General features: G+C 40.8%; 1 protein-coding gene across 3 annotated transcripts; it reads right to left on the minus strand.

Moving 5' to 3' along the window:
• Positions 1–3322: 3322 nt before the first annotated feature.
• On the minus strand, positions 3323–22156 carry slc29a4a (solute carrier family 29 member 4a). 3 transcript variants are annotated; one of them, XM_061701563.1, is made up of 12 exons: positions 21982–22156; positions 19498–19610; positions 16651–17015; positions 15175–15306; positions 14979–15092; positions 14242–14370; positions 11922–11996; positions 11543–11811; positions 8972–9092; positions 8692–8879; positions 6855–7095; positions 3323–6491 (listed from the first exon to the last, which is right to left on the minus strand). In XM_061701563.1, the coding sequence occupies exons 3-12, from the start codon at positions 16883–16885 to the stop codon at positions 6355–6357; spliced, it is 1641 nt and encodes a 546-aa protein (XP_061557547.1). In that variant the 5' UTR covers positions 16886–17015; positions 19498–19610; positions 21982–22156; the 3' UTR covers positions 3323–6354. The 3 variants fall into 3 exon arrangements, with proteins under 3 accessions (XP_061557547.1, XP_061557548.1, XP_061557546.1); XM_061701564.1 differs by lacking the exon at positions 21982–22156 and having other exon boundaries at positions 3323–6248; positions 6342–6491; positions 19498–20266; XM_061701562.1 differs by lacking the exon at positions 21982–22156 and having other exon boundaries at positions 19498–20266.
• Positions 22157–22735: the final 579 nt, after the last annotated feature.

Consider the following 22735-nt stretch of genomic DNA (forward strand, 5'->3'; position numbering starts at 1 on the left):
GAGCATGAGGCTCCGGTGAAGGCGCTGTCCTCCTCTCTGGCTGCGAGAGTTGTGCAGTTTCCCCCACGAAGTGAAATAAATCCTCAAAGCCTGGGCGCTCGCCTCCATGTCTGTTCACATCAATCCAAAACATCACTATCGTTATATTACCTATAAACTATCTTTAAATAAATAAATAAATAAATACATTTTAAAAAAAAAAAACATTTAAAAAAAAATCAAGCAGCATACCTTTATTGTCTGGCGAAATTTCCCATCGGTGGAACGTGTTCTTCCGCTTCCAGCCTTTGTGAAACGCGCCCGTTACGCCGCGTACGCGACTACGTCACAAATGCAACTAACCTTTCAACTTTGAAGTCAAACTCACGCCTGTGACGTCACCGCGCGTCTGCGGTACAATGCGACACACACACATACACAGCAGCTGCGAAGGAAGTAACGCAACTATTTTATGTAAACACCAGTTTCAGTGTTGGCTTTTCACTTTGAAGTTGAACACGGGCTATGCGGGTCACATTTTTTGAAAGTGAGAGGTACTTCTTCGCTATTGATTAATGCTAAGCGCTAGCAGTTTGATACACACTTCTGAAATAACAAATTGGATCAAATGACCTTCAATTACAGGTTATTTTTTAATAATTAATTATATTCATCTATATGAAGACATTGATCATGTTAAGGATTTCTCCCAAAAAGTTATAAACAATGAATAACTACAGTATAGGATACAGATATACTGAAAGCAGAAGTTTACATACACTTACACTGCATAAAAGGACACATACCGTTTTAGATATCCTTCCACAAGCGTCTCAAATTGGTGGCTGGAAATTTGGACCATTCCTCCTGACTGAACTGGTGTAACTGAGCCAAGTTTGTAGGCCGCCTTGCTCGCACATGCCTTTTCATGTCTGCTCCTAAATTTTCAATAGGATTGAGATTAGGGCTTTGCGATGGCCACGCTAAAACATTGACTTTGTTAACCTTGAGCCACTGTGTAACCATTGACACTCAAGTTTTAACTTCCTGGCTGATGTCTTGAGCTGTTGCTTCAGTATTTCCACATAATGTTCTTTCCTCATGATGCCATCTATTATGCGAAGTGCACCAGGCCCTCCTGGAGCAAAACAACCCCACATGATGCTGCCAACCCCGTGTTTCAAAGTTGAGATGGTTTTGTCAGGCTTGCAATCTTCCCTCTTTTTCCTCCAAACGTAACGATGCTCATTAAGGACAAACAGTTTAATTTGAGTTTCATCAGACCATAGGACATCTCCCAAAATAGACTTTTTTGCACCTGTGTGGATTTGTGAAATGTAATCAAACTTTTTTTTAATGTTTCTTTTGGAGTAATGGCTTCTTCCATGCAGATTGGCCCTTGAGCCGATGTGGATGCTGAAAAGCTCTTACCATCTTCAGACAACATCTCCACAAGGTCTGCTTTTCTTCTTGGGTTGATATGCACATTTCGGGCTATCCGGTTCTGCATACAGGGTTTCGGAACAAGCCCGTCACTAATCTACGTCAAAGCCTAGGTGAAGTTGTAATTACCATGAAAAACACTTTTCGGCCATCAATATAAAATAATCCAATGAAAAGCAGTGGGTGCGGCGGTAACTGAGGGTGGCTGTCGCCATATCATCAGTTGGAAACACTTGATCGTTGTCTTCTTCAGCCCTATGCTGCCCCCTACAGGGCTAAATTCAAAATGGTAAACTGTATTAAATCTTGATTAATGTTCTTATCCATTACAGTAAAAGCATTGAAATGAGTCACCTGTTCGATAATAATCCTCAAAAAGGATTTTAAGGACTTTATGATCGAAGACTTCTGTTGTGGAGAAATTAAACTGTTGTCAATGAAGTATGTGGAGGGCCCCATGACAAGGTTTACCCTGGGCCCCCAAATGACTAAATCTCCCTATATAAGTAAGAGTTTGCTTATCACGCGAAGCACTTCAAGCCATTAAGCCACCTTAATGCAAACATGCTGTAGCGAGAATGGACACCAGAGCGAATGTTAACACTTCTATATGAGCAAGCCAGTTTGTCTGAAAGAGGAGTTCTAATAGACTCAGATGTATTGTGAGGCCAATGTGTTTATTATGAATCACACTATTTATTATCACACATAATTATTTTTGAGAATAAAAGGGATTTGGTCACTTAAGAAATTGTTTCCTTTTTCTTTCTTTCTTTTTTTTTCTTCTTTTGATATTATAGATTTCACTAGGAAGTAGCAATGACAATGTATATTAAACCTTTGGTGTACTTACTTCCTTATTGTTCCCGCCACTAAAAGAAATGTCATTTAACAACATGATGCAAACACATTGACAACAACACACAAGACAGCAGCAGCAAATATTCCAACAATTTCTGCAAAGAAATCAACAAGATGCTCTACAAATGAGAGTTTAGACTCGTGTGCATATTTTATATGATGCCCCTTACGCGTTTATGTTCACAAATGATTTGCTTAGATCCTACTGGGCTTATAGTCATAATTCAGTTGCTGAGTCACAGTTTTAATATGCATCTCCCAATTAAGTATGACACGACTGCCCATTTCACATGACCTTTTTATATTTATTTGACTTCACATTATTTTTTTAATGTGCCATACTGTCATTAAACAAGTCCAAATTGTTTGCACTTGCTCTGGCGTCATCATTACACTGTCCACAGTCACAAGGCGGCACGTTAACATGGTATCCGGGGATGTTTAGATTATGATGTTTATTTACAGTATTTTGGGTGCTCAGTGCCAGCCGTTAACAGGAACACATTTGATTTGCTGTTCGTCTGATAAATACATTTCCAATGCAGGTGTTTCTGCTTTGTCTCGCAATACAAACGCACCCTTATGCCCACATTGACATTACATTAATGCCCACATTGACACTACATTAATGGACATAGAAACGTGAACATTTAGGTTTGAATCTAACGTCAGATAATATATTATGAAATGCATTATGAAGTTGCTGTGCTTTTGAAGTGCCCTTAAACGGTTATAAAAAGTTTCCTCTGAAAGGTTCAGATGGAAATTAGTTCACTTCCTGTTTATTTGCATAACACTACTGTGATCTTACAATGCAGCTGCAAACTTAATTTAAATTGTAAAATTAATAGACCTCAGTTAAAATGCTCATGTACATTTAATGTTTCTTCAAATTTGGCCTGAATGTTTATTTGTTAAAACCAAAAACACCAAAACCCCTAACCACAACAATGAAAAGAAACCCACTGAACACATTGAGCTTTTTCTTACAGTTAACACAGAGACTGCAAGGAAATGCAATTGGAAAGACATGACACAATGTTGATAACAGATTTAATATCTTACTTTCTTGTATGCTCATTCTTAGTAAATGCCTGTCAGCCGTAGAGCTTTGCCGACTTACAAAGTGCACTGCTTTTCATCTTTCCACGCACAAAGACATATATATCACAAATACGCAAAACTGCTTCCAAGAGAAAACAAAACACGTAATTAAATCAACACAGCATGAATAAGACAATAAAATAACTGTAATTGAAAGGAAACCGGCAAGGGGAAAAAATGATTTAGCAATACATGGTTTGTAATGTTCCTTAATTGAATGAAAGATATTTTATTAACTTTGCAAATTGGTTATGAGTGGGTACGATCATTCGTAGGGTCCATTTAAAGCCACACCCCTAAGGGTTGCGTCAGAGTTTGCGCCTTCCCATACTTAGATTTGGTTAAAATTGTGACAGTGACAATCAGTTCTGATTAGAACCTGGCCAAACGACAGCAATGTATTTTTTCTACATTGATGACAAGTAAGAGGCCATTAGGACAGTGGGACAAAAAGAATTTGGGTTCTAACAAGTCCAACTCAGGCTGCCCTCCACATGATGCAGTTCACTTGAGGCCTGCACTTTCCATTGTAACATATAAACTCTCAACTCCACATTAGTCCCACTGATCCACAAGATTATTTAAAAAAATAATTCTCACGAAACACAAGAAAGGGGCTGCCTCTTTATAAGACACACAGAAATAAACTAACAATAATATCGTTAGCCCTGACATGTAAACATCTTGCTGTTGGAAATGTCATTCCTCAATATATATATATATACACCCTCAAGTTTCTGACAGTGAGACTGTTGTTTTTACATTCACTCTTTTCTCCGTTAATAACATTTCTTGTAGATGTTTTTGGCACTCATTGTTTTTACCCCTCATAATGCAACATTGGTCCAGAAGAACCTCCAAAGTGGAACACAATCGTTCTGTAGTGCTGATTGATTTCGAAACAAATTTTCCAATAATATAGTGAACACATTTTTTTCAATCTTCACAACAGGGGTCACCAACTCTTTTGAGGATGGGAGCTATTTATTTCATGCTGATTAATCGGAAGGGTTACCAGTTTGATACACACTTCTGAAATAACACATGCTCAAATTACCTTTATGTTACTATTAATAATTAAAGACATTTATCTACTGTCTGTGAAGACTGATTATGTTAATGATTTCTCACAATAATCATCAACAATGATTTAAGCTAGGAAACAGATAAATATCATTATGCAACACTTCACAGTATTTCTGCATTTATATTTCCAATGGATCACTTCTACAACATTCCTAGAAAATCACAATGTTGCATCACTGGTGAGCTATTTTCAAGAACAGGCCTGTAGGCATCTTACAGTATGTGCTCCATGTTGGTGACCCTTAATTTAGAACATGTACGTATATTAACTGCACAAGCAATATTTTAAGGAAAACCTTAACATTCCTAATGGTCAAAAACAAAGAGAAGTTAACCACTGTGTGATAAAAGCTAAATAAAACCACTCACTCTTTGACACTTAATGGAGAGCGAACAGTGATCTTCAGAGCAATACTGTCACCTAGTGGCATTTTATAAGTCTGGTCAGAATTATTACGCAGACTGTAGTGCACAATAAGTGTGTATACTTTACTATCGCTTGGTAAAATTAATGGACTATTGTACTTAGCACTAGACAGACACTTCTATTTGTGATTCTATTGTCATCTCACTTTTCCTCTTTGCCATCATTGGTTTTCCTCTATGGTGGGATCACAAAAATATACACAAAAGTCAAAGAAGAATCAAAACAATTTCATGTTAATCCTTCTGCGAGATTTACAGAAGTCAGCCTTGACGTTCCGAATCATCGGTTTAAACTCCAAGTTTGAAAACCAGAACATTTTGGTTGACTCCCAAATTGTACTACATTTGGGGTGTTCGACTTCGGAGGTTGCACTCAAATGGAGAGCATTTAAGCTAAAAAAACAAAAACAAAAATGAAACAATAACAAAAGAAAAACCACGACACTCACTACACGAAGAACACGGTCGGTCAAAGATGATCAATACTGCTTGATGAAGAATTTACAGTATATGGTCAATGTTGATCCACTTTGTATGCCACTAATTTCATTAAGGTCGTGGGTGAGCCGGAGCCTTTCCCAATTGACTTTGGGCAAGAGGCGGAGTACACCCTGAACTGGTCGCCATGCCAATCGTAGGGCACATATACAGGAGACAGACAATCATTCACGCTCAAATTCACACCTATGGACAATTGTACAATCCTCAATGAGCTGATGTGCATGTTTTTGGAATGTGGAAGAAACCGGAAGTACCCGTACAAAACCTACGCAAGCACGGGGAGAATGTGCAAACTCCACACAGGACGGCCGAAGCCTAGATTCAAACCTCAGACTTCAGAACTGTGAGGCAGGTGTGCTAACCAGTTGTCCACCGTGCTACTCCAACATTATTGTATGAACTTGAATTTAAATTTGGTCTTAAAAAATACCAAGTTAAGACAAACTGACTGAAAAAACAAAGTTGTCATTAGTTTTTTTTCGGGGGTGGGGTGGGGTGGGGGGGGGGGGGGTGAACAAATGTCAGTTTGTGCTCTGTAATATCCAGATTTCATCCAAACAACATTTTAAGATTCATCTTCAACTCTTAGCTATTTAATTGTTTCCCCCTGTGACCAACACAGCACAGTTTTACCTTATTGATTTCAGTTGTTGTTTTTAATGGTGCATTCAGGGACCGTGGGCACTAACTTTCTCCAGCTACACAAAAAGTGACATAGTAGTGAATGAATGCCATTTGCACAACAGTATGCAGAAACTAATTTCATAGCGAAACACTCCAAAGGACAACCACTGAAGAGTTCGTGAAAAAGTTCCCATCAACATCCCCGAATTCTTCACTCATCCTGGCTGGAGAATAGAACGATACTGTATGTAATGCTTCATCGGTTCCTTAAAATGGGAGCACGTCACCTTTTCCCGCTGCTTCTGTCGCATATTTACCATGTGAAGACATTCAAAAGCCGGTAGTGTTGGCATGTAAGTTGAGCGTGAAGAAGCCTGACTGTGGAGGAGCGGCGAAGCTGTAAGCTGCGTACGCCACAACAGAGCCCACCATCAAGCCTGTCATGTAGGACACCGTCATCACGTTGCCTGCACACACAAAGAAGCCACATCCAGCCATCCATTTTCTTTACTATTATGGTCACAGGTGAGCTAACTTTCAGCTACTACAGTATATAGTAGTACCTATACTGTACGTGAGTATTTATTTTTTGCATGACTTTTGACTTTCACTCCCTACACCTGAAAATGTTGAAAAGAAAGTTATAGTTGAATGGGAGAAAACTGACCCAAGCACCAGGAGAACAGACAAAGTCTACGCAGGAAGGATGGAGCTTGGATTCACCGACGAGCTTGGATTCCGACCCTTCGAACTATGAAGCAGATCTGCGAACCACTCACCCGCCCTCACTCACACAAGCCAGACTTGAATGAAATGTAACCCTGTCTTACCTGCCAGCTCCCTCTGGTCCGGTGCCACTTTTCCAGCTGCCTGAATCATCGGCACGGACCCAAAGTAGCCGTTGGTGACGCCCATGAGCAGGGAGAAGAGACACGGCCAGGCGGGGTGGGCCAGGGTGGGCGCGTGTGCCGGGTACACGCACATGATGAAGAGAGGGATGAAGACAACTCTCAGGCAGGAGAAGAAGAGCAAGCGGCCTCCAGACCAGTCGTAGGGCAGCGCTGCCAGGATCTGAACATACATTGACGCTTGATAAGTTTTGTTTGACTTCTTTACCAAAAAATCTCACAGCACACCACCAAACAAAAATACTGAAATAATGATGATCTCAATATACACACAAAGTGACTTACTCACTGGCGTTTAACTTAACACAAAGCTGATATCTCTGTAGGTAGCCATGCCGTATTCTGCTGTTTGAAAGGCAACAGGTCGATACACAGGTTTGTAGTACCTTCTGCCATCTAATGGAAGAGCATTTAATTGTTCTACCTGTCACTATACTTTACTGACATAGCTAGATGAACAAATATATATTTGTAACTAACATTTTTTGGGGGATAAATGAAGTGAAATTGGAAAATTTGCCACGGCACAGCCAATGATCTCTCTCAGCACACAAAGGTGCCGTGGCACCCGGGTTGGGAAACACAAATTGAATGAATGGAAACTAAGGACAATCGTGACAGCCAACATTTTCCAAAGTTGAAACTCAATTTGTTGCAAAGTATACGATATAATGCTTGCTTGCTTGCTTGATTGATTGGATACATTTTGATTCATTTGGCCATAGGGTAAGCGGTATGGAAAATGGAGAATGGAGAACTTACTTTTACTACCTGGCAGGCTAATGTTAACAATAGTACTAAGCTGTTTGTTTTTGACACAACTGACTACAATTATACAGTACCTATTATAATGTATTAAACCAGCATTCTGTCATGAAATGACTTATGTGTCATTGGTGATAATGGAGGCAGCTAAGTGAAAAAAAAAACAACAAAAAACAACAGCTACTGTGTAGTGGAATGAATCCTGGGATGTACAATTCTTCATAATTAATGTTCATAAAATATTATCTTGGGCGCCAAACAAAATCATCAACATTTTCTATTAACACAGTTGATTTAATAAAATACATTATGAGTATGGGCAGGTGGCACCCACCGTGCCCACCGTCTAAGTACATCTGCCTAACAGTTCTGTGGACCGGGGTTCAAATCCCAAATCCCGGCCCTGCCTGCCGGTGTGGAGTTTGGATGTTCTCCCCGTGCCTGCGTGGGTTTTCTGCGGGTACTCCGGTTTCCTTCAACATCACAAAAACATGCGTGGTATGTTGATTGAAGACTCTAAATTGCGCGTAGGTGTGAATTGGAGTGCGAATGGTTGTTTGTTTATATGTGCCCTGAGATTGGCTGCCGACCAGTTCTGGGTGTACCCCGCGTCTCGCCCGAGGGTAGCTGGGATAGGCTCCAGCACGCCCGCGACCCTAGTGAGGATATGCGGTACGGAAAATGGACGGATGGATGATTACGGGCAATATGGTGTTTGAGCGGTTGCACGTCTGCAGTTCTGAGATTCAGGGTTCAAATCTTGCCTCGGGCTTCCTGTGTTGCGTTTGCATGTGCTTGCGTGGGTTTTCTCTGGGCACTCGGGCTTCCTCCCACATTCCCAAAACATGAATTGAACGGAATGTGAATTATGAATGATTATTTGTCAATATGTGAAACTGGATGGATTACTACTACTGTCATTACTGGTAATTTTAGGGGTGCCTAAATGGATTTAAGGGGTGACAAATGTAAACTAGCATCAGAGGCTCCTCACCTTGCCAACAAAGTCTGACATATTGAAGGTGGCCATGATGAGGATGGGCAGCCACTCCCCTAAGGTGCGGTTCCTCATCTCTGACTCCAGGCCGGGGAACAGGCACAGGGTGATGCTATAGGTCACCGCTATGGACACCATGTAGGCCCAAATCACCCGGGACACCACGTAACGATGCAAAATCATGTCTGCTTGGACAGGACGAACATTAACAAGCTTAAACACCCAACATGGAACAAGGTGAGCACATGAGATACATAATAAAAATATTTTAATATACCACGGACACCAGGCCAGGTTCTTCTGATCTTGCTTTTTGGGGCATCAAATCGGACATATGTCCCACTGACAAAGTCTTCAACGGCATCTTCTGCTGTAGGCGGCCCCATTCCACCATTCCCCTGATGAGAGATAAAAAAAAACAGCTTGAAATTGTGCATGTTTGCCAATTTGGCAGACCGGTTTGCCCCAAGCTGCACGTTCCAGCACATTGAGGGTGTGTCCTTAGAGATGCGCCTGGCGGGGTAACAATTTGAGTGGTCTAAAGTTACGCCTGCTCAGACCACATCTAACTGCTGGTCTAACACGATTTTGGTGAATTTGATCGGGACACAGGCCAACAGATACTGAGCTCGCAGATGTACATATTTAAGTCACCAGTGGTTATCACTAGCTCGTTCTGTAGACATGTTCACATTATCAGTTGCCACCCCATGGTCACTGAAGTGACAATGCTCCACTCATGAAGAGTGAGTGCGCCACATTTAAAGGGAATGAGAGGATTTTCTTTAATTGGCACCAAATAAAATTGGCTGTAAACACACCCACAGAGGTGCAGTCCGCCCACTTTCGGATCTGCCAGGCTGCATTGGTCAACGAAACGCCCGCCACACCAGATTTACACCGGTCATGAAAATACGGCCCTTTGTATCATCATCATGTATGAAATACCACTGAAAAAACATTTCTGGCCTGTTTGCTTTCTTCTTCTATTCACAGAACATGCTTGAGAAAAAAACGTACAATGAAATGTTACAATTGTGAAGTTGCAACTTGTCACTGTCCAATGAAAAGAACGTACCACCAAAGTTTTTTTTTCTTTTTATGCAAAAAACAAAGTACATGTATGACTTCAAATTTCTAAGAATTGTCAGTGAATGAGGCCCAAAATGTTGTCATTTCATTTTTGAAGGACACAATTTATTGAAACAACACCAGAGGAACAATAAATCACAGTTCATAAATATATTATCTTACAAGGGTCTGTATTTTTCTCGTTCATTACAACGACACCATATTGGCTGCATGCCTTCAGCTTATTACGGCTACAGCTATTAGTCGATCACTGCGAGTGACTGCAGGTTGACGTCAACACACACACACACACACACACACACACGCACACAGACTAATCCATTAGTTGATTAAAGGGTCTTGGGAGCCAGAAGGAACCACTCCTCCTGATTATAGCCATAATGTGAAGCACTGCCTTTGGTTCCCCTGGCAACCAACACAAAGAACTCCCCGAATCATCCCCCACATGCAGAGGCAATACGCACACACACAAACACATACGCACGCTGTGAGTTAAACAAAAGTGGGATGTCCCTCTCACACAACAGGACAAATGCACAAATAAAAAAAAAAAGGATGGCCTGAGGTAATGTGGGGTCTTTAGAAGGCTGTACACGCATGCACACTCGTGACACTTGCGTTTCAGCTTGTCCACAGGTGCAAGATGTTGCTTCAAATATAAAAAGCACTTGTTATGAAGCTTTCTTCTCCTTCCTCTCTGACCTTCTCATGTTTATTCAGGAGGATGCTTTTGCTCCAAGTCCTCACCTCCTCCTGGTATCAGAGTATCAATCATGCAGGAGGCCCCAAGCCCTCACTTCTACATCTTAAAAGCGACATCTGTTTGTCTGTTTTTTTTTTTTTTTTTTGCGCAGCAAACACTACAGCACACCACTCAAGTGACACTCATTTCTTGCTCCCTCTCAGCGTTCTTCCACCTGAGCAGCAACCAAAAAGCAGCTGTAGTATAAATTCATTATTTTCTGAGACAGCCTTCCCCGCCTTGCGCAGATAAAGAGATAAGATATAAAAGAAAATAAATTGGTTCACCTAGTAGTCTCTTTTTGTAGCTCCATCGTATATTCTAAATCAAATAACCTGATCGTAATATTGTACCACATTAAAGGGAAAGTTTGGAATTATAATTATTAGTCCGCATAACAATAGCAAACAAAAGAAAGAATTGGACAAATCCCGAGACAAAACAAGAGTGAACCTTGTAGTTGCCTTTAGAGGTGGAGGGAGAAAGGATTTAGAAGCGACAGGCAATTAGCAACATTTCTGCTTTTTGATTGTACATTCTCAAAAATGTAACTTGAACCAATAACATTTTGTGTTATAGTTAACCCTATATTACGAATAAGTCATGCTAATATCGTAGCAGGTGTGACTAAAGTTGGCCTTTTCCCAGTGCTAATGCTAGCTTAGAATTGCTAGCGCTGCTAATTTGTCAAAGCTTTATGTGCGTCCTGTATGACTATTTATCTTTATCTATGCCAGTGACGTAGAGTGTCAAGTAGAACAACTGAATGCTCGTCCATGAAATGGCGGAAGTCACAATTAACCTGTGTATCCTCCTGCTCTCATTCACACGCGAACCTTCGAATAATAGCTTTGTGTATAACTAAACAGGCCCAGATTTTGTGAGTAAATTGAGATGAGATCACTTTATTTCAGTAGATACACTTTGTGACAAAGATTTTTGTTGTCGTATGTTCCTCGGCTTGAAAAGAGTTAGGAAACACTTCTGGAGCGTAAACATAAGGCTACAACTTACAAATTTAACCTCCTCCGCAGTGACGTCATGATGAACCCTGTAGCCGGTTGAGTTGCCGCGGGGGTCGTGGCCTTTGCCCGGAACTTTTCCCTGGGTGTGACTGGTGTAGTAGCGGATGAACCGGGAGCGGCGCACCAGCAGGTGAAGAAGGAAGCACATCATTTCCATGCCGATGGAGATGAGGAAGAAGATGAGCGTGTTCCTGCTCTCGTCTGGGATCAGCAGCTTGGTGAAGATGCGAGAAAAGGAGATGATGACCCCGGCAGTGCCTGGACGAAGAAGAAGAACAATGTTTTGATGTGTAGCGACACTTTAGAGAGGAAGATAAAGACCATTGTGCAACAGTGGTAAAAAAGAACACAGATATTTTTGAACTCACTCTCTCCAGTCATCACCCCTTGTGTGTACCTCTTGGGCAGCATCCCCATGTAACCATAGAAACTGGACTGCTGCACTGGAAGCGGATGAAGAAGTAAACAATAAACAGTAAACAATGGTGTTAACAGTCAACCGGTGGTGTGACATGTATTTGGTACTTGGGCCTTCAGTAGGAATTTAATCGCCTTAATCCACCTCTCAATACTACCGCTGTCATGTTGCAAACTACATAAACCATCAAAGCGCAATATAACAGCTCGCAACTATGCCATGTCATGTACAGTACGTTATCTGGAGCAGTTCAGAATCAATATTTACAGTGCCGTGAAAAAGTATTGGCCCCCTTCTCAAATTCTTATATTTTTGCACAGTTTCCACACTTTAATGTTTAAGATCAGCAAACAAATGTAAATATCATACAACTGTAACCCAAATGAACTTAAAATGCTGTTTTGAAATAGTGATTTCATTTATTAAGGAAAAAAACTATTCAAGGTTACCTGGCCCTATGTGAAAAAGTAATTACTGCCCTTGTAAAATCATGAATTAATTGTGGCTAATCACAATCACAATTTTTGGTTAATTTTCACTGATCACACCCAAGTCTGATTAACTCCAGACCTGTTCAGTGAAGAAATCACTTAAACAGAATATGTCCCTACAAAATTAAGTCGACCAAAAGATCCAATCAAATTCCAGAACAGTCGAGAAATAAAGTAATCGACATCTATCATTCTGGAAAGGGTTACAAAAGCCATTTGTAAAGCGTTAGGATTCCAGTGAACATTCGGGAGAGCCATTATCCTCACGTGGAGAAAACATGGAACAGTGAACCTTTCCAGGAGTGGCCGAACTACAAAGATTACCCCAGGAGAACAGTAATGACTCATCCAGGAGGCCACAAAGGAACTCAGGACAACTTCTAAACAACTGCTGGCCTCCCTTGGCTGTAACAAGTTTTGCTCTGACCAACCAATCAGAGGATGGAAAAATACGGACATCATGGAGGGCATGGCAAGACACACAATAGAGGCTGAAATCTGATTGGATAAAAAAACAAACAAACAAAAAAAAAACAATAAAAAAATTCTACATCCACATACTACAATCAGTGCAGCCAAGAGAAATGCTACAAAATGAAGAGAAAAGACTGTTGGGAATAAATGATTACAATTTCACGGAACAAATATCAGAATTTAGGTTGGAAATGTAGGTGACTTGAGTTTTTCTGATAGTGGTTCGGCCAGGAGAGAAGGCCTCCGGCAGTCAAACACATGTAACACGTTTGCTCACATGCTGGAGCGACTGTTGAACTACAAGCCTAAATAATACAAGCAATTTAAAAATGCGTTGTATTTGTATCCTTTTGTTTACATGCAAATAGGATGCAGTGGTTGTTTCAGCAAACAAGTGTTTTAATGAAACATCAAGCGCACACTCAACATTATTTAATATTCATAAGCAGCCGTCTTTTCGATCCTGTCTGATGACTAATAAAGCATTTTCAGTACCTAATGTGTTAGTTATGACTTTGTGACATTCTTTAACCACACAACTGATGGCATGATGGATTTTTTAGCTAATTTACTCTAAAAAGGATGCATGCATGATAACTGACTGGGTGGAAAATGGATTGGTGAATTAACCAGTCAAGGGTCCTTCCATTTGACACTTATGCTGACCCAGGTTTGAGAAGTGTGTCTCTAGCGTAACGTGTATTCATACTCTATATTGTTGTCAGTCCACTGCTGATAGCTAATCTTGCTATTTTAATTCCCAAGTCGTTGTATAGTATTATACTTGCTTTTTGCTGCTTTCTGTTCACATTCACAGCTACATACAATATATAGTGTCCATAGTATAATATAGTAATCTGGTTATATCATGTTTATTCACGTATAGTCACTCAATTGTTGATTATTAATACTGCTGATGGTTAATTTCATTCTCAATTGCTCTTAAAGAGATGACTTATTGACGCATGCCACATAAAATGTTGGTGACTATTCTCACTGTTGTTCACATTAATTTTTGTACTGTACGTAGTGTCTATATACTCGTGTGCAGTGAGCATAGTATTCGTTAATGTGTACAGTTGGCACATACACTGCTCAGTTTTATTGCCTGGTGTAAATATGTGCATAGATATTTGGGATTTAGTATGATTTGAGTATGTTTCTTGCATGCTGCTACTGTCCACGTGGTGCTATAAAATGTTAATTTCCCTGTTGTGGGACAAATAAGTGTATTATACGGACGGACGGATGGATGGATGGATGGATGGATGGATGGATGGATGGATGGATGGATGGTTTGCTTACCTGTACATCCAAAGGCAACTACCCCCACCGAAACCAGGTTGATGATATAGGCTTGACCGGTAGTGAATTTTGCCAACCAGACATCAAATACGCTGACAAACACCAGAGGACCCAAAGCTAAAATGTAGCCTGCACAAAGAAAAACAGATACATACATCATACATATGTCAAGACAAACATCAACTGAAAGCCTCCACACTTTAATTTGGGCTTTATTAACCCGAGTGTTGAGCACTCTAGACTGGACGTTTCCTCAAGGATTCAAGTGGAGTTCATTTAGGCTATTTAATGTTTTGTTTTGTGGTAGAATTATTTTATTTAAATAAACCATTTACTAAAGGCATCCTACTGTATAGAGCTGATCTGAAAATGTTTCATCTCCCTTTGCAAGTTATATTTATTTGCAAAGTTAACTGACCAAACAATTACAATTTAAGCAGATCAACAAAGCTAATATTACAAGGCGACATCGATTCAGAGTTATTCTTTATTCTTTTAATATTTTACACCATGTCGGCATGCAGGTGGACAGCAATGTAAGAATTTCTTTGTACAGGGCAAACATGTTTCCTGACCGTTCATATGATAACAAACACATTGAATCTTGAATCTAATTGCGAGTAGCAAGAGGTGCACCTTTTTCCTTTCACTGCCTCCGAGTGGCTTCTTAGTTTGATGGAGGATATCAGACAGATGTTCTGACAATCGGAGTTGTTTCTCTGTAATGTGTGACTCACCCACAGTGATTCTGGTGTGCATACTGAGCCTCTCCACCAGCACATTGTTGAGGAGGACGGCCAAAAGAGCCACCAGGATGTACGTTAGACTCATGTCAAACACGATGGACGTCCCTGGAACATGCGATACGCAAACATTTGTTTGCATTACGTTCTTACAAGTTGCAGTCACATTCACACTGATGTATGCTTGTACCTCTGAACTTGTGGTGAAGGTAGTCCACATCTGTGATGAAGCTGTTGTAGGGCAGCAGGAACCCGACTCCAGCCAATAGCATTGCAAAGTAGATGCCATGGTAACGGTCGTCAGGGATCGGCTCCTCAAAGTCTGAGCGTGAAGGTAGGAGACGAGGGTTATTAATGATGAGAATATGAAATCACGAGCTGGGGCCTACACACCAGATCTTCATTAAAGCTAATTAAGATGAAAGATGTACACAGGAACAGACAATCTTCTGTTTGTCTTCTGTTTTTCTGTGATGCCGTTTTACAATGTTGAGGTTTTTGTTATCATTTATCTTCTTATAGTTTATCCACATGAAAAAAATATTTTGTTTATTCGATTCCCATTAGGATAAGCAACAGATTAAACATCTGCATTTAACAACTCCTGTAAATTCATAAATGTTGTCCATGTTATTTATTTATTTTACATGCAACATTATCTTCTTAAAATAAAGTGGAAAAAAAACAAAACTTTTTTGGGGCTGTAGACCAAAAGGATTCTTGTTCTTCCTCGAACTCCTGTTAACAAAACAAATGCTGATAAAAGCATAACTTTCTTTACGGGGTAATAAAAACAGTACATGTACAATGGATATGAAGTCAACACACCTCAATTTACGTGTGTGTGTGTGTGTGTGTGTGTGTGTGTATGGGCGGGCGGGTGGGCTGGGGTTCCACTCCACCAATAAGCAATAACTGACAGCTAGCGGTGGTGGTGGTGTAAGCGAGGCAAATGGAGGTTATCTGATTAGTGTGGCATCTCTGCAATGTCATTGAACAAGCAACACTGCAGTTTCCTGTTAACAAGGTTGTTCCTTGACATTGGCACATGCTCATTTGTGTCCTTCTTAAATTCTCTGATATTTAATGACTGGGGTGAACAACTAAATTGAAAGAGAGTCTCCTTTAATATGTCCCCCAGATTGGTATGGCTTCACTGCATGTCTGTGAACCGTATTGAAATAATCCCAAATTTACTTTATGGGACTAATAAAACAAAGCACATAAAATGTCTTGTTTTGCATTATCAGCCACACACTCAGAGAAGTGGGCCTTGGAGCCCAGCTTAATTTGAAATTTGAGGTCACAAACTCTTCAAGTCCACAACACTGAGGACATGAAAACAATCCGGTTGGAGATTTTGTAATGTAATGAAAATTAGCATTGTTTGGGCTTACTTATTAAAAAGCAACATCTTTCTGAGGTGTTCGGTGTTAATCTTACTGGTTTACTCGTTAACAATATCTTTGCACAACTTCATACTAAATTCTTTTAACAGTGCATTGAATGATATGATTGACTGGCTAGCAGTCCAGGCGAGGCTCCAGATGACCCTTGAATCTGGGCGAGATAAGCAATGGAAAACGGGTGGAGTATATTGAACAATGACCCCTACTTGACTTCCAAATAATATGTTTTGTGTCCGCACAGTCAGATAGTCACGTACCAGGCTCAGACAGCGCCAGAACTCCTCTCTCCGGGATGCCTTTGCTGATCTCTTCCTCCTCAAGCTGGTAGGAGTCAAAACTATAGCTCTGCACCACTCCGCTCTCTTGTCTGTCCCTCCATCCCTCTCTGCCTGCATCCCTCCATCCGGCTCTCCCTCCATCCTTCCACACATCCCTCTCCTCGGGGGTCTGCGCCGGGGTGGGCCTGCGACGCTCTGCTCCCACCACGTCCATCTTCTGCAGCCAAGTCCGACGCTTGCTAGACACTTTTGGGAGTGTGCATGTTGCACTCAATTCCCAAGAGACACCCTGTTCCAGCAGCGGGTGAGGCAGACAGGCAGGAAATCTTTAGACGGTGGAGGAGCTGCAAGGACGGTGAAACCATGGGAACCAAATGTAAAAGATGTTTAGGTAGAGAAGAAAAGGCATCTGTCATAAGCCTTAATAAATGTAGACAGCGTCAGACGAGACAAGGTTATACGAGATGTGCAAGCTCAGTGTGTGTGTATGAGAGAGAGAGAAGCCTATTTACTGAGTTAGACAGTTGACAAAAGATGCATGACTGTGTAACAAGCCAACTGAGGTAAATGTGATGCATTCAGCAAAGCATGGAAGCATAAAAGCGAAGGAGAAAGTGTGTTATAAATTAAATATTGAGCTACAAATTAACGGTGTGATGTGAGTAGTTGCACTTTTTCCCTTTTCTCTTTTTACTTTTCACACAGGAAGTAGATCCAGTGTATGTATATGTACATATGCTGAGACTATTTGCTTTTTTGGTGGATACAGTATGTGGGAAGTGGATATGGGGAAAAATGAAGACACGAACGCAAGGTTAAACAATTAAACAAAAGAACAATAAGATGAATTTAAAAAGAAGGATGGACTTTGGGGTCTACGCTGCTTGCTGTGCTTATGTTACAAGAAGCGTACAAAAAGGCATTTTCAAAACAACAACAACAAAACACTTTTAAGCAGTTTTTTTGTTTTTTTTACATAGCATAAACTGTTAACTAGTCTTGGCCTCGTAATATTTTTCCAGAGATGTACAGTATGTATGTGCATCCATCTTGAACACATTACATTGACTTTGGCCATGTTTTTGTCATTCCGAAGTAACATTTTCTTGATTAAGGCAGACAGAAGCTAAATGAAAGCGAGTGCAGACTATCCAGTCCACAGTTTATTACCTGCAACAAAATATAATGTGCACACACAACACCCCCACCCACAGCATCCAAGTACCGTGCCAGTATAGCAGCTGGGCTCCATCTTTCACTGGCTCTATTTAGCTGAGGACCGTTGAGGAAACCATTACAAGGCCGATGTGCGGCATTGATGTGAGACATGCTCTTCTTTGTCATGTACACGCAAACGCTTGCGACCAGCTGCACAATCCACACAGTAGCCACCGTGCATTTGCAACCACACTGTGCAAAGAGTACATACTAAACCACTACATAACCTGAACCAAATGACATAGACATGTGAGCAGTAACAGGCATGCATCCATTACTCAATAGCAGTTGTCCTCATTAGGGTCATGGGTGAGGTGGAGTCTATCTGAACTGACTTCCAGAGAGGTGGGGTACGCCCCGGACTGGTCGCAAGCCAATCACAGGGCACATATAGACAAGCAACTGTTAGTCTTCAAGGAAGCCTGAGTACAAGGGCAATGGGTAAGAAGCACGGGGAGAACACGCAAACCTCAAAAAAAAAAATAACCAAAAAAAAAAAGGCATCTTTGTTGAGCCGTTAAGATTGCATCGTCAAAGAGAGCCAACCATTTTCAACACTTTATATTGGTCAATAATTTGAAAAAATAACATACCCACATAATGACTGACCAATTGTATTGGTTTGTGAAAAATATGAAATTGACCAAATTTGGACATGCGAGCTTTCAGCTCAACGCCACCGATATGCAATCACCATGCTGAGAATGTATTATCTGTTTTTAGCATACATCGGTGGAAACTGCTAAATTTGTGACACATTTTGAGCTTTAGAGCCAAAACATTACATACAAGTGCAAAATCTTCGTTTAGGCACGCTTTCTAATAAGACTAGATATGTTTTGATTTATTCATATTTTCATTTGATTTTGTACATTTTGTGGTTCTCTTATTTTATGACTTGCATTTTGATTATGTGATGCACTTTGGAGAGTCCTTTTTGTGAAAAGTGCTGATTAAATAAGATTAACCAGCTTTCTGACTGACTTACTTACAATTTAATGACATCAAATAGAAGCGCTGCATCATCAATGGTACCTTTCCAAAAATAATAATAGGTGTATTTCAAACATTTTGACAGCCCTCAAACCAAACTACAACCACAAAATGAGCATACTGATGCAAGAATACCTGACGTACTGTACAAATGTAGTTATAATATGTCACATACAAATGACAACAAAGCCATCTTGAAGGAGCCACCATTGAAATAAGAGGTCATGTTAGGTTTAGTCCCCGGGGACGGTGTTTGAGTTAAAAGCTGTTTACTTGCAGGTGGAAGCCATTCTAATGACAACCGAACGAGGGCGCTCGCGAGCTTCTTGGTTTAAGCCTTGTTAATGTCAAGGCAAGCCTTGACATTAATGAAACCCAATTGAAGATCTCGCAGGCTTTTTTTTGTTTGTTTGTTTAAATGCGTTTTAGCATGTGCCGATGTGTTTTGTTGTTTGTGCATATACGCTTAACTGACCAATGCAAAAGATGATTGCTGTTTATTTTCTACCCAGTCTCTCGCGCTCCCTCCAATTATTCTTCCTTCGCCTATTGTGCTTTATGACCCCCTCGCCCCCCTCCCGCAAAAAGGCAAAGACAATACCAACAACAGGTTACCTCTGTGCCGTTGGTACCCCCCGTCTGACCGCCCCTTCTCGCCGGCCCTGGTGGTTCCTCAGTCGGTCTCCATCCAGACGGAGCCTCGCTCCTCCTGATGCAGCATCCAGCGGCTGAGGAGGAAGAGGAGCGCGGTTGGATGGGTGACGCGGAAGGGAGAGAGAGAGAGAGAGAGAGAGAGAGAGAGAGAGAGAGAGAGAGAGAGAGAGAGAGCGCGCGCTTAGCTGCTTCCTCGCTGCAATTCCTGAAACAAGCTTTTATCGCAACTTTAAATCATATGTGCATTTGACATTATAGCTGAATTTGCCAACAAAACCTTTACAAACAACCAACTATGCTTACATTTTTTTTTTTTTAAGAAAATCACTGATGTGTTGGGGCACTCAACACAATGCTGTCACTGCAGTTTGTGTCACTTTAATCAATCCTTTTAAAATATGTTAATTGTTGGAGACTCCGCCACGCATGCATATGTTGGAATATGTCTTGAAAGGGGATTAAATTGAGACACATTCAAGCATTTGCGCTAGCTTCCCTTTTAGTCTTTGATTCAACATGTGTTTATTCATTATGTTTTAACTTCATTATTGCAGTCACACATTGCATAGCCATGTTTTAAATATATGTCCGTCTGTCTGTCTTTCTATGACATTTTTTTTTTTGTTAAAATATTACATTACAACCGAGAACTGTGGTTTTACACTAGGATGTTTAAAAACAAGGTAAAGGTTGCTGTTTTTTTTTTTTTTTTGGGATCTCTGAAATTTTAGAGGCACTGGGATTCATGTTGGCAAGATTCACGTAACTGCTTGGCAAGACAATAGCAAAGTGAATGTTGACTTACATAAGGTTACTCTACCTGTGACTAGACCTCCTCAACTCACACGCTAATAAGTGAAGAAAGGAACGATGGCGAGAGAGAGAGAGAGGCAGAGGTACAGCAGGGAGATGAAAGCAAAGAGAACAGGTGCAGATGTGCAGATAGCGAGATCAAGGGAGGGAGACAGATGGAGGAAAAGAGGAGGAAAAGGGGAGTTTATTTGTTGGGTGATGAAGATGAAGAGTTGAAAATCTGCGAAAGATGGGAGAGAGGAGCAAGCCCGCAGGTATTACGGGTCTGTTCATGTGGCAAGAAGATTTGCATGCATGCGTACACACGCGCGCAAAACTGTGCAAAGGTCATGGGTTACCATTAGCTTTGCTGTTCGATGACATTTCTCAGACAAATATTAAAACAATACATACGATATTAATTATTAAAACAATACATACGAGGACAGATATGAGTCCATGCTATATATGTACTGCATGTAAAGTAGATATAAAAAGTCTACACACCCTTGCTAAGATCTCAGGTTTTACTCATATAATAAAAATAAGATCCAGGTAAATCATTTCAAAACTTTTCCCACCATTAATCGGACCTATAAACTGTACCAACGCAATAAGATTTTGAAAATATTTTCGAGGGGAAGTAAAAATAAACGACTGAGATAATGCGGTTCTACAAGTGTGCACAACTTCTTATAAGAGGGGTGTGGCTACGCTCCGAAATAATGTAACCAATCATATTGTAACTCGTGTTAAATGGGAGTCAGCACAGACCTGCTACCATTTAAACTGCCTCTGATTAACCCCCAGTACAGAACATTCACAGGCGCAATATAGTATGCGCTATTTTTTAAATAAATTATCTATATGGGTCCACTGGGTGGAGGTACTGTATTTGTGAGTTTTAGTGTCTGTGATACAGTGTTTCCTTCTCTGTTATGGCATTAAGTATGGCGCTTGCAAAAATGTCATTGCATTTTACTTAAATATGTTGTAACACCAAAAAAAAAAAATAATAAAATGTCATGGGCTTCAACAGTGTGCCATGTATGTCATCAGAATCAGAATCATCAGAATCATCTTTATTTGCCAAGTATGTCCAAAACACACAAGGAATTTGTCTCCGGTAGTTGGAGCCGCTCTAGTACAACAGACAGTCAATTTACAGAACACTTTGGGGACATAAAGACATTGACAAAAAACAATTGTGCAAAAAGATGCAGAGTCGTCTAGCACTTAGAGCAGTTCGAATGACTAATATTGCAATAGTCCGGTGCAATGACCATTGTGCAAAGGGCGCTGAGACTTCAAGGAGTGTATGCGGTTTAAAGTGACGAGTAGTGCGATCATCTGGGACAATTTTGGTTGTGCAAATGTTACAGATACTCCTCAATCAGTGTGCAAATGGAGCAGATGCTACTCTGGCATGAGTGGCCAGTATATGCAAATAGTGCAGCACGGCGAGACAACTACAGTGAGTGCACGAGTAATACATAATTGGCCCCACAGAAATGTGACAACGAACTCAAGTCAAAAAATTGCCAGCTTGTTGTAATGGAATTGTAGGTTAGCTGTTTAAGAAGTTGATTGCAAGAGGGAAGAAGCTGTTGGAATGTCTACTAGTTCTAGTTTGCATTGATCGGTAGCGCCTACCTGAGGGAAGGACCTGGAAGAGCTGGTGACCGGGGTGCGGAGGGTCCGAGAGGATTTTGCACGCCCTTGTCTTAGTTCTGGCAGCGTGCAAGTCCTCAAGGGTTGGTAGGGGGGTACCGACAATCCTTTCAGCAGTTTTGATTGTCCGTTGCAGTCGGCGTTTGTCCTTTTTTGTAGCAGCACCAAACCAGACTGTGATGGAAGAACACAGGACTGTTGTCTACTGTGCCTATGATCTGTGTCAAAGACAGAGAGAGTTTTTCATTGTGCTCTTTACAGCTTGTGGCTGTGAGTATACATAATAGTTGCCGAGCACACTATGTGATAATATAAGCTGCAATATACAATAAAATATAACACACACAGTGAAATTCACTGAGAACTTAAACCACGCTTCTCCCACGGAAGTCAGGCGAGTGAACCACTACACTGTCAGTGACACGCTACTATCATAATAATAGTCAACGTAACAGCCAGGTGGTTTACAAATTAAAATGTGAACTTTTTCTGACACGGTTGCAGCAGGTTATTTCATGACAAAGCAAGAGAACCAATGTAAATCAACAAATGTGCTGCATAGACAGCCTTCTTGTGTACATTTCTAATTCTAAAAGCATAATCAACAAATGGTCACAGAATAAATAGCGGTTCACTCACAAGACGTACGATCATAATCACCATTTTAAGATGCCCGATAGTCATGTGATGGATAAGGAGGGATGAATGGAAAATGGACAGGTGGCTGGATAGATAA

Source organism: Phycodurus eques, chromosome 16 (genome assembly GCF_024500275.1).
Source record: "Phycodurus eques isolate BA_2022a chromosome 16, UOR_Pequ_1.1, whole genome shotgun sequence".
NCBI classification, from domain to species: domain Eukaryota; kingdom Metazoa; phylum Chordata; class Actinopteri; order Syngnathiformes; family Syngnathidae; genus Phycodurus; species Phycodurus eques.

Coding starts and splice junctions, on each gene's coding strand:
- slc29a4a (XM_061701563.1), bottom strand. CDS start 16,885: ATGGACGTGGTGGGAGCAGAGCGTCGCAGGCCCACCCCGGCGCAGACC. Junction 11,812..11,921: donor AGGGGTGATGACTGGAGAGA/GTGAGTTCAAAA, acceptor TTCTTCGTCCAG/GCACTGCCGGGGTCATCATC. Junction 8,880..8,971: donor AACCTGGCCTGGTGTCCGTG/GTATATTAAAAT, acceptor CTGTCCAAGCAG/ACATGATTTTGCATCGTTAC.